The 17,828-nt window shown below is 37.0% G+C and overlaps 1 protein-coding gene across 1 annotated transcript in view; it reads right to left on the bottom strand.

The window, feature by feature from the left end:
- Positions 1-513: 513 nt before the first annotated feature.
- RRP1 (ribosomal RNA processing 1) overlaps positions 514-17,828 on the bottom strand; it is a 34,574-nt gene continuing 17,259 nt past the window's right edge. The window contains exons 6-13 of the mRNA XM_027843594.1: positions 14,740-14,869; positions 14,579-14,643; positions 14,145-14,320; positions 11,025-11,116; positions 8,783-8,880; positions 7,468-7,487; positions 4,069-4,173; positions 514-1,628 (exon numbers count right to left, since the gene is read on the bottom strand). Coding sequence (XP_027699395.1) covers positions 694-1,628; positions 4,069-4,173; positions 7,468-7,487; positions 8,783-8,880; positions 11,025-11,116; positions 14,145-14,320; positions 14,579-14,643; positions 14,740-14,869 — 1,621 coding nt within the window. The 3' untranslated portion in view covers positions 514-693. The remainder of the gene's footprint in view (positions 1,629-4,068; positions 4,174-7,467; positions 7,488-8,782; positions 8,881-11,024; positions 11,117-14,144; positions 14,321-14,578; positions 14,644-14,739; positions 14,870-17,828) is intronic.

Genomic DNA, 17,828 nt, shown 5'->3' on the forward strand with positions numbered 1-17,828 from the left:
GTGACTCACACAAAGAATTGATGGAATCTGAATGCAGATAGAAGCGTATTATTTTCACTTTTTTGGGGTGGTTTTTTCTTTTGTTCTGTTTCTTCTTTCACAACAACATGAGTAATGTGGAAATATGTGTAACATAATTGCACACATATAACATACCAGACTGCTTGCTGTCTTGGGGATGGGATGGGAGGAGGGAGAAAAATTTCGAATTCAAAATCTTATAAAAAATTAATGTTATAAACTATCTTTACATGTAATTGGAAATAATAAAATACTATTTACATTTAAAAAAGAAAAAAAAAGTGACTCAGTTACAAGAAACCCAGGACAACTAACATATTTCATGAGCTGATTCCAAATTGTAAACACACTTACGAAATACTGCAAGGTCAAAAAATTCATGTTTTCAAGGTCTAGTCCCTTCTATGGTCATTTTCATTAGAGGTCTTTCCATTTCTTTCCAACACTACGAATTTCTTACCAGGGCCCTTTATCAAATAAAAAGAAATTTGGTTCTTGTGCCACAACTCAGTTTTTATTGCTGAAAAAAAATAATATTTTTAATGTGATTCCTTGCAAATGAAGGAATGCTTATTTGCCTTGGGATAGAAAACATTTCTTTTGCCCACTCTTTTTTGGAAGTTGTACTCCTCAAAGATCACCCAGAAAACCAGTCCTAACACTTAGAAAGCATTAAAGATCTTTCTTTGTGTTTCTTTTCACTCTTCTACCCGGAGATCTGAAAAGCATCCTTGGTCCTAGAGACCAAAAAATTAGTTTATTTTTCCTTTTTAAAGAATCTGTTGATCTACTGACACTCCTGTTTGGCCTTTTTGGAGGGGGAAGAAAATCACAATCTGTTGGATTTTCTGTACTCTCTGCCAACTCCCTTTTGGATAACTTGGCCTTGTCTTTCTGGGGAGGAACAACGCTGTTTCTGCTAACCCGCTTATGTTTCTTTTTTATCATTTTAGTGGTAGCTACATCCTGATACTCTGTCTCTAAGTCACTGGTTCTACTTAACTGTAACTCTTTCACATTAACTGTTTCTGAAGAAACCTTTGAGGCTACCTGGGGAATAATGTGGTTGCTTCCATTAACAACTTGCTTCCTTTGCTTTGTGACCAATTTAGGAGTTCCTATGTCATTACTTTCTGGCTTTGAGGAAATAATAGGATGTGCTGGCAATCCTTTCACAGAAGGAGTTTCTGTATAAGCCTTCTGAAGTGTGGTGCACAAGTTTTTCTTTTGTTGTTCCTCCGTCTCTATCTTCTTACAAGCATCTTCTTTCCTGCTTTTGCCAATGGCTGGCATCACCTCAAGGTCTGTCAGTTTTTCTTCATTCTTTTGGGTCTCTGTTTCATCATTCTTATTTGGGTCTTGGAAGCCGCCATCTATTACTTTAAAGGCTTTTGGTCCTTGACCCTTTGTTCTTTTACATGCTCTTCTTGAGCTGTTGTTTTGAGGATTTAAGGAAACAACTGTATCAGACATGCCTATGTCACTTGGAAAAGAAGAATCAGTACTCATATTCTTCCTTTTATTTATCTCCCTTCTCTTCGTAGCTCTTGACCTATCTTTCTCAAAAGTCAGAGCTGTCTCCATATTCTGCTTTTCATCTTTTTTCCCTATAAAAATGACAAGAAAGAAGACAAAAATATATCTAGCAGTTATATCCCATTGCAAATCAACAACTATTTATAGATTGGCTACATATCACATGTGGGAGTATGACTGGATGAAAAAGCATTTATTAAGCACTTAGTATGTGCTAAGCACTATGCTAAGCATTGAGAATATAAATGGCAAACACTTCCTGTTCTCAAAGAGCTCACACTCTAATTAGGGGAGACAACAGCTGCAGGACAGATGGAAAGGCCCATGATTCCTAAGGGGGCAGTTGTGGGGCAGACATCAAGGATTTAAGATTCCTTAGGTTACAAAAGTAGAGCAAATGACAATGCTAGGGCTGGTGCTCCTCCATCTTATCAGATGGAACAGATCTGTTAACTCCCATTTTCATCCAAACCCTGTGGGCAGCCAGTAGGTTTTGGGCGAAAAGGAATAACAAAGGAAGAAGGATGTCTCCAGTGGTGGTAGGTCTTTTTACCACCCAGCTCTCCAAGAGGTGCTGAGATAGCAAGGTCAGTAATAACAGTATTACTATCTCCATTTCACAGGTGAAAGACCTGGAGCATTGAGGCTAAATGATAGCATGAGAAACAGGATTCAAGGCCAGATCTTCTTGACTCCAAGAAGAATATTCTATAAACTACAGAGGTGTCAAACATGAGACCCTTGGGACCTATAACAGCCTACACCTCCTGAGTGGGCCCAAATCAGGTTAAAATGTAACTGGGAAATATGTGACAAATAAAAACACAACAAAACATAAATATCACATTTTAAAACTAAGTCAATATGTGGCCCACAGAGACTCATATGTATAGTTCAGTAGCCCTCATTTCTACTTGAGTTTGCATCACTGTACTATACCAAGTTCAACTTGAATAGGAAGTCTGTTAGTGATCAAGTTAGAGTTTCTGGGGTCACAATAAAAAGATGATGGCAAAAGAAGACTGAAAAGTGAAGCTGAGCTGGATAGGATGAAAGCACAGGGAAAGGGAACACGGGAATAGTACAGGGTAAAGAGGATTTCTGCATCAATGTAACATTGAACTACCATATGAATTATATTTTGAAAAGACTACATAATCGTGACTATAAAAATTTAAGTCACCACGGCTTTGAGGATGCTATTTTGTCAAGAAAAGGGACCTGGCTTAGAATCAGTTAAATCATTAATTTAACAAGCATTTTATTAAGAGCTTACCTACTAAGTAAAAAGCAATGAGAGGTATAAAGAGATAAGAGTTTATCAGGGACTAGTGCTAAGAGCAGTTTTGTTTAAAATCTTCATAAGTGATATCAAGGATCTAGAAAAGGTGATGTGACGTGTATTAATTCGTTAGTATCTAGTATTAAGAGGGATGCAAGTACTCAGTTGGCTTAGAAGGAATATCACTATAGTGGGGGACAGGAAACATTCATCAGGCTAATATATTTTAATATCCTAAAAACTATTCTTGCTATTATTCTATAAACCAAACAACCTTCTTTTAATTAGGTTTCCCAGGTATCATGATGGGGAAAGAGTTTTCTATCAGTTTTATTGTCTGTGTGACAAACATAATTTTAAACTCTAATAGCTTAAAACTGCACTGAGACTCTGGGGATACCCTGTATATCTATCAATGTTCACCTTTCTAGGTTAGGCTAGTGTGAATTTGGTTACTTAAGAATTTCTTGTTCACAGAGATAAGTGTACTGCTAATTTAAAAATCAAGGTCATGGACCTTCAATTCAAAACTAAGGGCCTGGAAGCACAGTGGTAATCAACTATCCCAGAAGGCCAGGCTTAATCACAACTTTCTAATCCACATTACTATATCTATAACCAATTAAACCAACTTTGTAATCCACATTACCATACCTATGAGAATAAGAAATGAGATGAGAAAGTTTTACAATATCAGTCACCTTAATCCTCATCTGCTACTTTTCTACACCTTGATAGTTATTACAATCTTCCTGCAGCATCCCCCTATAAACTTAATATTTCACTACCCAATGAGAAGTTTTTTTTTTTTTTTAAAGGCAATTAGGGTTAAGTGACTTGCCCAGGGTCACAGAGCTAGTAAGTGTCAAGGGTCTGAGGCTGGATTTGAACTCAGGTCCTCCTGACTCCAGGGCCAGTGCTCTATCCACTGCACCACGTAGCTGCCTCTCTAGAGTTTTAATCACATCTATAAATTTGATGATTTTGGTGAGCAATCCTTCCTCCACGTCAGCTGCCAATATTATGAAAATGAAAATTAAGGTATAACTCTCCAAATATACAAGAGTTTCACAGGCTAAGAATGACCTTGACATCAAAATCTCAGATTTCCCTATCTTTGACGGCCCAAGAACTTATGACAGCTTGCAGCTTTACTAACCCAGAAGCTTAAGGCCTCCCCTAAGCACAAATTGCACAGGTTATTTCCAAACTTTAAGTTGGCCTCCTACCTTTCTCTTTTTGCAATTTTGATTTTGGCAAACAAGTCTTCTTTTGCTGAAGCCTGTTCCGGTTTGACTTTTTACGCTGAGGAAGGCCATCTTGAGGGAATATGCCTGTTGGACCAAAAGTCAAGTTCAATGCATTGCTTTTTATCTGACTATTCACCTTAACCTAAAACTTACCTTCTACATAATTATTTCCTATAACGAAAAGAAGGAACCTCTCTATTAAAAGACACTATTCTAAGATTCAATAACAAAGACCATTACCATCTATATGACATCACAGCTGAAAGAAACCAGTTTGTTGTAGCTTTTCAAGTACAACCTTTTAAGTCCCTAGGTGGGATATTTACTGCATAGAAAACATTTATACTCAAGTCTCCAAAATCTAGGGCAAGATATGTCTATTAGAATTGGGACTATATTATTCACAAATTGGCATTTCTGAGGCATTGAAAAAAATTTATCTCTAACGCATTAGATTTTTAAAAGCTCAGTGTTTTGAAAAATAATCCAGAGATACCTTTACCCAGAAATTCCAAATTAAACTACTGAGAAAACAATTAGGTCTTCTTTTCTAATATAGAAAAACTTCATATTCACAGCAGTATTTTAAAAATTTATTACATGCTTAATGATTATAAAAAATAATCAAATACCTAATAAACAAGGGGCAAACCTTATATAAAACCCTAAGCCTTGAAAGGCAGAACCAAGCTAACAAACAAGTAAAAAAAAATTGCTTTGTTCACCATCTCATTCAAGGACTGTTCAAAATTTTAACACTTCTGGCATCTTCTTTGTATAGCGGCATGAAATATGCTTATAGTTATGGGTATCGCTATTACCACATATAGATTTTTCCTTATTTCATTTTGATTTCTTTTCAGCTTTACAGTACTCCAATTCAATAATAAATCTTAGCTCTTTTAGCCACTGTCTTAGCAAGTACAGGCTGCTTCCAAGAAGCAACTATGAATATTTTTATAGTAGACTGTTTTCATTTTTGTTTGTTTTTTGGGGGGAGGAGTCTCAAAATTCCTATCAATGAAATCACTGAGTTTGAAAAAAAGTATGACAGGTTTTGTGACTTATTGCATCAATGCTATATTGACCACCAAAATGTTGACATCAGTCAGTGGCTGCACCAACTGCAGTTTGCATGATATTTTACTCATTATATAGTTAAGTTAGCCAGTCACCAAGCACTTATTAAATAAATACTTACTTTGCCCCAGGCAGGCAGTGGGGTAAGTGCAAAAAACACAAAGAAAGACAAAAACCAGTCCCTGTCTTCATGGATTATATGTAGTAACGGGAGAAACAACACATAATTAAGAAGGTATATACAAAGACATGCACAGAGAGAGAGAGAGAAAGAGAGAAAGAGACAGACAGACAGATGAAGGTAATCTGAAAGTGAAAGGAATTGGCAGCTAGGGGAACTTAAGAAGGCCTCTTAAAGAAGGTAAGATGAGATGAGTCAAGGTAACTAAGAGTTGGGAGGTGAAGGGGCAGAGTATTCCAAGCCTAGGGCATAACAAGTGTCAAAACATGGAGATGTGAGTTGTAATGTCATTTTGAAGGAATAGGAAGGTCAGGTGTGACTGGTAGCTCTGACTCAGGCCAGTACCCTATGAGTTCAGTTTCAAGCCCAAAATGAGGTACTTCTTGGTCATTCAATAGTCAATTAAAGGAGGTTTATTTAGCCATAGCATAACAAAGATAATAAATTAGTACAAGGTGCCTCTCAATTCCATATAGAAATCACTGAGTCTGCATGGTAGACTGTGGGGACTTGTATGAATGGTTTTGAACATCCACCAAACACGAAATGTTCTGACTCCATGATGGTAGGCCTTTTTATATCCTTAGGTAACCAAAAAGCCGTATCAATATAGCCAGAGGTTATCAAGAAGCTGCGGCAAGGGAGGTACCAATTGAGCCTTGGCCCTTGGACCAATCCAGTTCCAGGGATGGCCTCGTCTCCTTTCAGGAAAAAAAAAAACTGGCCTAACCCATGCTAAGGAAGGAGAAGAAGGGGGGAGGAATCCTGATAGTAGTGACTGAATCAAGCCAACGTAGTTAGAAAGTCTGTGTGGAGAGTAATGTTTAAGAGGATTGGGAAAGGTAGCAAGGAGCCAGCAGTGTAGAACTTTCAAGGTCAAAAGGAAAATTTTATATTTGATAACGTGCTTTGGCAGTTAAGTGGAAGATGGCTTAGAGTGGGGAGAAATTTGAGGCAAGGAGACCAGCCAGAAGGTGAATGGAGGTGTCCAAGTGAAAAGTGACAAAGGCCAAAATCATGGTTGTGACTATATGAGTGGGCAAGTCACTTAATCTCTCTCAACCTCAGTTTCTCATCTGTAAAATAGCATCCATCTCACAGGATTGTTGTATCAAAGGAGATAACATGTAAAGCACTTTGCAAACCCTGAAGCACTATTATGAGTAAAAAGAAGGGGATACCCTTTCTTTCTACTTTACTTTCACATACTCTACTTTTCACCTAAGTGAAAAGAACTTAAACCAGGTTTTTCTCTAGGATTAAATTAATTAATATTTTGTTTTTAAAACAAATTCTGGACAGATATTCAAGCCTAAAACAATACAAATACACACACCCATACCAACCTCTATAGGCCCCAGAGAAGTAAGTGGCAAAGAAATTCTAAAAACTAAACAGGTAGTAAGATGTGACAGGCAAACTCTAACACTCACTCTTACCCCTCAAAAAACCTAAACCCAGTAATTTTCTCAGTACCAATGGATTCCAGATTATATTGTATCTTGATCTAGAAATGAGAACTAAGTACGCAAGTGCTGTGCCATGAAATGCCTACCTAAAGGACAAGTCCAAAACATTCTTTATCATCCTCCTTCCACTTCCAATTTAACTTTACTTGAAGACACCTTGTCTTTCTTTCCTGATTCTGACCAACTGCCTTGCACATATGTTGTCTTATACAAGAGGCAGAGTGAAAGGAAGTGCAATCCCACAAACTTAAAAATAATTCAACTCGTTGTCACCTTTATTTACAAAGGGTTAGTAGCATCATCCATGAAGGACAACACTAAGATACAAGGAATATGCCTCCTTTTCCACATGAAGTATTGCTAGACACTTTTGCAAAGACAAAGTACATATTGTTTTCCACAAAGGATTAATCTACTTAAATAGTAGCAGCAATCCTTTTCTTTTCTTTTTTTTTGTGAGGCAATCGGGGTTAAGTGACTTGCCCAGAGTCACACAGCTAGTGAGTGTTATGTGTCTGAGGCAGCATTTGAACTCAGGTCCTCCTGACTCCAGGGCCAGTGCTCTAATCCACTGAGACAACTAGCTGCCTCTAGCAGTAGTCCTCTTCAAAGAAGGAAGCTGCTACCTCTGTACCAATTAATCCTTACCTTCAGCAAGGCTCTGGAATCTGAAAAGAAAAAAAAAAGGCATTACTTCAGAATACTGAAAAGATACTACATTCTCACACAAGACAGCATTTCAAACCTCTAGCCAGGTAGACTTTCCTAGAAGCCTCATTATTTAACTATTACTGCATATGGAAAAATAGCCAAAAATATAGAAGTTTTGTTTCAATAGCAATTTTTAAAAAATTTTAAGAGACTGCATCTCCCTAACTTACCCAGCTTAGAAATGCAATGGCCTGACCCAATCCCACTGCTATCAGCATGGATGTTTTGACCTGCTTTTCAACCTGGGTCAGTTCACCCACCCTGCTCTCAGAGGCTTTACCATACTGATTCAAGACTTAGTGCAGATACTCAAATTGGCTTTAGCCCTAGCTCACAACTTCCAAAGGATCCACCAACCTGCCTCTTCCTCCCCCAGGAGCAGCGATTACAGGTACGTGCCAATATAGGTAGCCCTCACTAAGCACTAAGCTCTACCCAGTCAAAGTGGCCTACATACTGTTCCCTATTCCATCTACTATCTCCATGCCTTTGAACAAATTAGCCAGCATAGCTGAAATTTTCTCCCCTCTCTTATTTGTTCAAATTCTAACTCCATGCAAGGCTCAATTCAAGTGCTATCTGCTTCAACACACCTTTCCTGACTCCTCCAATTGTAACTTTTTCCCCCCAATTCACTGTGTATTTATTATATAACCTGTATTTTTTTAAATCTGTAACTATATTTTAAAGGCTAGACAGAATGTCTACTTATATATTTATATAAATGCTTCTGACTGAGAAAGGTAGACAGACAAACTGATCAATCTAGGAGTCATCAATACAGTGATGATGGTTGAATGAATTCCTGGGAATTGATGAGAGAGGATATATAGAGAAAAGTGCTAAGGACATAGATCTGGGATAAACCCACACATAGGGGATGGACAGAGAGGACGATCCAGGAAGAAGACTAAGAAGGAGCAGCAGGACAAAGAAAAAATAGTGTCAAGAATGGCAAAAGCTGTTGCGAGTATGAGAAGGATAAGAACTAAAAAGAGTTTCTCAGCAAACATACTAGCCTTGGTGCAAGTTAATTTGCAAAAGAACACCACTATAAGTATAATTTCTAAAAACTGTGCATGCTGAATGAAATCCTTTCTCTGCCATCTAGCAAGTAAGAGTCATCTCAGAGAAGGGGGTTCACTATAGAGACAAAGAAGCTTTTCACAAATAAGGATAAAGGTAATGGCCCCAAAGTACCAAAGTATCAGAAGGTAAGAGCAATGCCAACCTGTTTCCAAAAAGTACTTACTTTCTGACCAGCTTGTAGAGACGCTTCCTATTTAAGGAAGGAGTGCTTTGCCTGCTGGCCATTTCAAACAGTCTATTGGCAATTTCCTCATAGTTAAACTATTAAAAAAAAAAAAGATTTCACTTAAAACAAGTCAATTACTTTTTTCTGGACCCCTCTGGTGTGAAACTACTTAACGTGAAAGAACTATTCACAGCACAACGGCAGCTTTCCTACTGTGCATACCAATATGATCCAGAAATACCACTAGTAGGCCTGTACCCCAAAATAAAAAAGAACAAAAAAGACCCTTATGTATAAAAATATGTACAGGAGTTCTTTTTGTAGTAGCAAAAAACTAAAACAAAAGGGTTATCCATCTACCAGGGAATGGCTAAACAAATAAGATATATAAATATAATGGGATATTAGGCACCGTAAGAAAGGAGAAACAGACATTTTCAGAGAAAATGGGCAAGATTGTATTTCAACTAATATAGAATGAAACAAGTAGAAACAGGAGAATAGTTTTATAACAACATTATATAGAAAAACAACTACCTTCTAACAGAAAGGTGACAAAATCAAGATGAAAAAGGAGACATATATTTCTGGACAGGGTCAATGTGGGAATTTGCTTGCTAGACTACATACATATGTTAACAGGGGTTTTCTTTTTTCTTTTTTTTAGTTGGGGGGTGGGGAATGTGGGAGAGAGAAAATCAAAGGTAACTAAAAAATAACAATTTTTTTTAAAACAATGAACACTCAATTTTCTGAATCTGGTTTGGTCAGGAATGCTAACTTCTCTGGAAAAGCATGTGCATAGATAGCTAAGTCATTTCAGAGGGTATGTGTACCTACTTCCTGTTGAGTAGCAAATCTGCTTTCTCCCATTATCTTACTTGGTGGAAGGGCAAACAATGCCTTCTTCCATACAAGAAACAAAAGTTTTATTGGACCTACTTAGAGTATTCTCCCTTTTCTTCCATTCATTCACTGAAAATAGTTGCAACTGAGCCGTCCTTTTCCTAACCAAAACATCTCAGTGAGTTTATTTCTAAAAAGAGTAATTCCTTTTTTAACTAGACAAACATTAAAGAGGGATCCAAAGCATGTGGCTAAGTCCTAGCTATGTCCACTCCGCAAAAAGAAGTAGGCAGAAGTGTGCTAATATCTATGGCCTAGAAAGTTCTATAGAGACTTAATTTCTGTCAAGGGAGTCCTATTTTATGTGATTCCACACTAAAGACCTCCTATAAGGAAGTCTTTTAATGTAAGGATTCTCTGCTTGTACAAAAATAACTACCAAATACCGCTCTTTGGTGTGGGAAGAACTGGAAAGGGCGGGAAGCAGCCATAGACAAATATAACAAGGTACTCATATAGAGATTCGTTTCATTAAAAGAGACCCTGTTTCAAGAAACAAGTAACACAGGGAGGGGGTAAGCCAAATTCCTCCAGGGTGTGAACTACTTTGATCATAGTTTTCTTCCAAATACCAAGACATGATCAGCTTAGGGAATCAGAGGGAATGAGATTTTTTAATTTGGATCACAGAAATAAAGATGAAAAGCACTTGAGAGTCCATCTAGTTCAAATTCTCATTTTCCATGAGGAAACTAAGAACCAGGAAGCTTGTCTCTTGTCCAAAGTCACACAGGTGATAATCATGACACGCTGAATTTGAATCTAGGTCCTCTGGTTTCACAGGGTCTCTTTACACATCAGATCCTTTTGGAACATGACCCTCAGGTGGCTCCTGGGAGAAAAGTGAGGGTGGTAGGAAGAGGAACCACTACCCTGAAGGTAGCCTCAAGAGCCCAAGGCAAGAGAATGGAGTACAGAAAGGTGATAGGAAAGGATAAAAAAAACAAGCAAATCTTTTCTGATTTTTAATTTTGTCTTAAGTTAAGCCCTGATCAATCTCAGGAGCCACTGAAAATTACATATACTAGATTACATATACTAGTCCCATGTTATTATTTCCAACCTGTTCTAATTAATTTGCTTTGTCTTAAGCATGAATAAACAAAAACCGAAACTCAAAAATAACACACACACACACACCCCTTCCCTCAATAGTGTCCAGAGAAACAAACAGTAGGGAAATCTTGAAAACCAAACAGATAATGAAATGTGAAGAGCTGATTCTCCTCTTGACATTCCATCACTTGCCAAGGTGACGCAAAGGGCTCTGTCCTTGGCGCCTGCCTGGGTAACGAGACCTCAGTGCACAAATGCTGACCCTCTGAACACATACCTGAAGGAAAAGCCCAATGTGTCCCTTGCCACCACTCTGCTTTTTCACTTTTGGTTTATCTTCGCTTAGAGAGGAATCCTTTCCTTTCGTTCCTGCAAATATAGATACGTATGTCCTCAACAATGGTTTATTGATTGATAGACTTGGCTATTCTCAGCAATACAATGATCGAAAACAATTCCAAAAGACTCGTGATGGAAAATACTATCCACATCCAGAGAAAGAACTATAGAGTCTGAATGTGGATTAAAGCATACTATTTTCACCTTTTTGTTGTTTTTTCTTTCTCTTGGTTTTCCCCTTTAGTTCTTATTCTTCTTTCACAACATGACTAATGTAGAAATAGGTTTAACATGATTGTACATGTATAACCTATATCAAATTGCTTGCAAAGGGAGGAGGGAGAAGGAGGGAGAAAAAAGTATGGAACTCAAAATCTTATAAACGTTGAAAACTTTCTTTACATGTAATTGGAAAAAATAAAATACTATTAAAAACACAATGGCTTATTGAAAGGCTATTAACTACAGCACACCACCTGTAAGAACACGCAATAAAAACTATACAAAGGCAGCAGATAAAGCCAAAGACAAATGGTAAAGGCTATGAGACTTTCAAAGGAGAAAGAACACTAGCAACTAGGATGGTAAAGGAAGGCTTTATGGACATGCAAATTGACCTAAGACTTTTTTCAAGTTATATTCATGTAGGAGTGTAAGGGGGAAATAAGGAATTAGGACAAGGCAGGTAAGGGAAAAGGTTGGGAACCTGATTGAGGAGAGATCAAAAACAGCATGTTCAAGGAAAGAGGAATTCAGGCAATACTTCTGGATCAAAAGCTGCACATTGGGGATGGATGGACAATAAAGTTGAAAAGATAAGCTTTGTGAATGGGATTGACAAGGGCCATTAATACTAGGTGAAGGATTTTTAGATTTTATCCTCTGAGCCACAAGCTCAGTTTCTGAATGAGTAAATGACATGGCTAAAAAAATGTTTTGAGAAGACAATTTTGAGGTTGGACTAACAGCTAGCAATAACATAGAGCTTTAAGGTTTGCAAAATACTTTACATGTTATCTCTTTTGACTCCCACAACAACTCTGTGAGGTGGGCACTGTTATTCTTGTTTTACAAATAAAGAAACTGAGGCTGAGGTCAAGTGACTTATCCGGCATCACACAATTTGAAACTGTCTGAGGCTGGATTGAAATTCAGGTCCTCCTAACTACAAGTGTAATACTCTATCCCAGGTCTGCACAACCTTTGGTGTGCATGTGGACCATAAGCAGCCCAAGGGCCACAGGTTGTGCAGGCCTGCTCTGTCCCCAACATCACCTCAAAGCCCGTCTATCCCTTGTCTCTAGCCTTACTTAATTTTCGTACTCCAGAGCTTATTGGACATCTCTATGTGAATGACCCACAGGCACTCAGACTCAACATATCCAAATTTAAATCTGTAATAAGCTCAGTCACCTAGTTTCAAAGTTTTATCATTTTTGACTCTTCACCCTTCCTCACACCCAGCGTCTAGTCAGTTGCCAAGTTGTCCAGATTTTGTTTCAACATCTCACAGCTATGCCCTTCCTTCCATTTACATCACCTTCACTCTAATTCAGGCCCTTAACATTTCTTAACTGGCATATTGTAAGAGCTTCTTGGTCTTACTTCCTTAAGTCTTTCCTCTCTCCAATACATCCTTTTGCACAGCTGCCAAAATAATCCTCCTAAGTCAAAAGGGCTGATCATGTCACTGCCCTGCCCAGATTTAAAAAGAAAATCAATAGCTCCTTCTACAGCCTAGCATTTAAGGCCTTCTACAATCTGTCTCTAACCTACTTTTCCAAACTTATTTCATTTTATTACCCCCTTCATAAACTCTGTATTTTAACCCAGTTTGATCAATTCCCTTGCCTTTTTATTATACATAAGGGAGCATATCATCTTGGTGATTCAAAAGTCTCACCGAACAATCATTAAGTACTATACAACAATCAACAACATTGCCAGTTTGCTGTTGTCTAGGCAAGGGGTCTTTAATTCTTCTATGTCATGGACCACTTTGGCAGTATGCTGAAGCCCACATATCCGTTCTCAGAATGTTTTGAAATGCATACTGTAAAATAAATAAGATAACGAGGGAAATAAATTATATTGAAGTACAATAATACAGTACAATAAACATTTATTAAGTGTCTGCTATGTGCCTGGCACTGGAAATGCAAGGCTAACTAGGTATAGATTTGCTACAATCTAGTCCAAAGCAAAGCATAAGTAGTTAAGGCAGGGAGGCCTTTCCACTACAGTAAGAGAATTCAACTGAAAGCCAGGTTATGTGGTCTCACTAACAGTGTATCCAAATGTGCAGCTGCTGGACAAGCCTTATCAAGGCAAGCCAAACTAAGCCGGAAGTCCTTGATTAATGTTCCAGCCTCAAGAGGCCTCCCTCCAGTAGTAGGGATCGTAATAAGGGGCAAAACACTTAAAAATAAAGTTTGATACACATAATAATAATCAATGTTGGATGGGTTGTAGGCCCCTAAGCACATTAGTATAATGTTGGTGGGGCTGTCAATCAGTACAGGCATTTTAGAAAGCAATTTGCAATTACATAAATTAATAAACACAAATGTGATAAATGCAGAGAAGCATAAAAAGAATATGAGCTGCTGCAGAATGAAGTTATCAGAGCCAAGAAAGCACAATGCCCATACCAATACAAAATGGAAGGAACAACCACCAAAAAACAACTGAAGGTGAACGTTGCAAAATTACAAAGAACAAGTGCATTCCTAAAGAAAAAATGTAAGAAAACACCACCACTGTCACCACCTCCTCCTATGCAGAGGGGGGAGATCCACAGGTGTAGAATATTGCATGTATTTTCATATTTTTGGATATACTGATCAGTTTTGCTGATTGTTTTTCTCTTCTTTCTCTTTTTCTTTTAAAAAAATATTCTAGGTCATATGGTACGGCTCTGTGGGAGGGGAAACGGAAAGTTAAGCAATGTAAAAACAAAAGATAGCAATGAAAAGGTATTTTAAAATGTATCTGTATTTATTTACATAAAGAAAGATTGAGAGCCAGACAGAGTGTTTAAATTCATTCCAGTGCTTACCTTTCTTTTGCTTCCTAGGTAATCTTATCGATGTCATATCATCTGATTCGGCTTCAAATAGTTCACTGTCCTCTTCGTTTGCATTTAATTCTCTTATTAAATCTTCAATGGCAAAGGGAGCTTGCTCCAAAATTGCTTCAAAGATACCTCCGACTATATTATACAGCAAAGTAGAACTAAAGAGGAGAAACATGAACTATAAATGTGAAGTTTAAATATGGTTAAATTAGCATAAACTTTAAAACCCCAACTAACCACTAGAGAGAACTCAACGGAGTTGTGGTTATTTTCTACATTAGTGCATTCTTTCACAAATGATCATTACTCTTTTTTTCTCCCTAAAATGAACAATTATTTCAGAAAAAGTCATTCTGAATGGCTCAAAAACAACTAAAAGAATAGTTAAGCCCAACAAAGACAATATATAAACTTACTCCTTTGTCTTAGCTGCAATTTTGCAGAATGGAACAATAAACTTCAGGTTTTGATCTGCTGTAAGCTATTTAAGAAAGATAATAAAAGTTGTTTAAGTGAAGCTTCAAAGACAGAAGAAATTATTCCCTAAGCCCAAGGTTCATGTCTAGATTCTCCTTACCTCTTCTGCTCCTACTTTAGTCAGTTCTTCTAAGTAGATGTCAATAAAGTGGGACTTCACTCCACAAGGTGCCTGACTGTCTGGGTTCAAAATTTCTTTCACTAGGATATCCACAAGTAGTTCAACCTGACTGAGGGAACCAGAGGGAGGGTGGTAGAAAAGGCAACCAGTTATTAAAATAAAAAATTAATTATTCTTTCCTTGCATTCAAGTCATTAAGTCAGTTGACCAAGAAAAAATTATTCAAATAAAGTCAAAGACAGGTTTTTAAAAATGCTACAAAAATAGCAAAAATTCTAAAGACCAAAAAAGCAAGACTAATTAAAAGACTCATGAATCAAATTTCTTATTTCCACTCTATTGTAAAGAATCCTATTAATTTAACATCTTACTTAATGATTATAGGTAGCAGGGTAACATATTTATACTATGAAGTACAAAATGATGGTACTATCCATTTGATTTTCCATCAACTCACACTTACAGCACTTTTTCCTGACAATAACCCTGAGGCAGACAACTCATACGCATTTAAGAAAATAAAATTCTATAGATCCACCTATGTTCTAAGATTTATTTATAAATTTAGAAAATGCAAAAATAACACTTATCCATCGATACTTATCTAAACCATTGCTAGTACTTTTTTCATTCTAGACTTGAAATACAAACAGCCAAAGTATAAATATTAACTGTGGCAATGAGCAATTGACTAAATGCATAAAAATATGCCATTTCTTCTATGAAGCATTCCCTGATTCCCTAAGCTGAAAATGTTTAGTTTCTCCTCAAATTTTCCCAGAGTACTTTGTCTGGTAGGGCAGCTAGGCCAGCGGATAGAATGTCAGTTCTGAAGTCAGGAAAACTTATCTTCCTGAATTAAAATCTGGCCTAAGACACTTACTAGCTATGTGACCCAGATCTAGTCACTTAACCCTGTTTGCCTCAGTTTCCTCATCGGTAAAATGAGCCAGAGAAAGAAATGGCAAACCACTCCAGTATCTTTCCCAAGAAAACCCCAAAATGAGGTCAGAGTCAGACATGACTAAAAAAATGACTAAACACACCGTTTCTCTCCTTTGACTCTATCACAACCAACCTTGTACAAAATGGTGCATTAATTACTTCAAATGATCATAACAATGAATGTTTGTATAAGTGTGATTTTACCAATACCAGGCTGACTCTGAAGTCTGAACACTGACCAAATGAATCTTGATTGAGCTAGTATCCCCACCATTAGTTAATTAAGTCAGTTCAGTGCCAGATTTTGTGCCATAAAGAAGTGCTTTATTATACCCCTTTATTCTACTTTTCATTCTGTGGTTTTTAAGAAAGGGAATGTGGGGGCAGCTAGGTGGCACAGTGAATACAGCACTGGCCCTGAAGTCAGGAGGACCTGAGTTCAAATCCGGCCTCCAACCAAACACTTGACACTTACTAGCCAAAAAAAAAAAAAGAGAGAAAGGGAGTGTGTAAAACTTGTAGCTCTTAAAGAGGGCATTTCAAAAACTGTTAGAGATATTGTAGTAGCTGTTAGTATATAGAAGTCAAGCTTTTCAAAGATTATTCAATCCTAAGATGAAATAGGCAGGTGGATCAAAATACAAATGAAAGTTTGGTTGAAAAAGAGAAATATAAAAAAGTGAAAAACTATTGTACAACAGACTGATTAAATCCTCAAAAAAAAAAAGTGGGTTATGGATTCTTTTAGAGTGTGGAGTAGACTTTCTGAAGTTCAAAGCAAGAATATCAACAGCAGTAAAAAAAAAAAATCTGCTAATCATTGCTATGAAACAACGGGCAAGACAATATAAATACTTTTTTCATTCCAGGCTACACCAAAACCATTGTCAGAAGTCCAAGGGAGTGTCTATGATCTAGGCATCTTCATCAGACTATAAAACATTCACCCCAAAAAAGGAATGGGGGATTTAACTCCCAGTGGAGCTGGAATTCTTGTCTCAACTGAAGGAAAGATGAAGTTAGATAAGTATACTGATATACTGAGAAGGAGAATTGTTTTGGAATTATAAAAATTCCAAAAGAAGCCTGAATACTCCAACATGATATGACACCATGCTATATACTGTATCTTCTGGAAGATAAACCAAAGCTAAAGATAAACATGTTTCAATAGCCTGGGAACTCATTTAATTTAAACCTCACTGAAAACCTGTGCACTATAATCAAGGCTACACTTAGAAAAGTGGATTCTTCAACAAACAGTCCATTTATTCCACTTAATAGCCAAGTGTGGTTTCATGATGAAAAACTCAAGACATATCAAAATCTTATAAATTCAACACCAGAATTGTATAAAAACAAGTGACTACAGCAAAAAAGGAATCCTTTTAAGAGTTTTTCTTAATATCTAAACTTCTATGGTTTATTATATGTCCAAAAATGTAATTATTTTCTTTTGTTCCAGTTAATTTGCATATCATTGTGGCATACTTATCAGTATTTATGTCATATCCCTTCCTCCACTCCCAACAGAAGGTAAGCTCTTTGAGGGCAAAGAGTGCTGTCTTTTCTTCTTTGTATGTCCAATGCCTGGCACAGTGTCTTTGATACAAATGCTCACTGTCTTAAGTCAATATAAATTTAAAAATCTCTTCCTAACCCAATGAGACTTTTCCAAGTATGACAAAAACCAGGCATATGAACTCATCAGGAGAGATGTGGCTTTGAATCCTCTAACACTTAGTTAGATAAAGCAAGTAATTTCATCTTTTGGAATCCCAGTTTCTCAATCTTCAAAACAGGAGTAATATTTTTTACTAACTGACTTAACTGGTTGTATGAAATAAAATATATTCTTAGTTCCTTACTGTGTAACATTAAAGAATGACAAATCACTTAGCACCTTTCCTTACTTGCACCATACTGTTATTCACTGGCATGTAAGTAAAAAATTTAAAAATTATTTACTTAGTCTACTGTTAGATACTGTGGGAGATACAAAAATGAATTCAATATATTCCTCATCCTCAAATAATTAAAAATAAGACTCAGCTATATATCTAAGGCTCTTTCCAGTTCTATAACTTCAAAGGAAAAACAGATCTACATACAAATAATACTGT

The sequence above is a fragment of the Vombatus ursinus genome, unplaced genomic scaffold, assembly GCF_900497805.2.
Source record: "Vombatus ursinus unplaced genomic scaffold, bare-nosed wombat genome assembly UNPS02014924.1, whole genome shotgun sequence".
Taxonomy (NCBI): Eukaryota; Metazoa; Chordata; class Mammalia; order Diprotodontia; family Vombatidae; genus Vombatus; species Vombatus ursinus.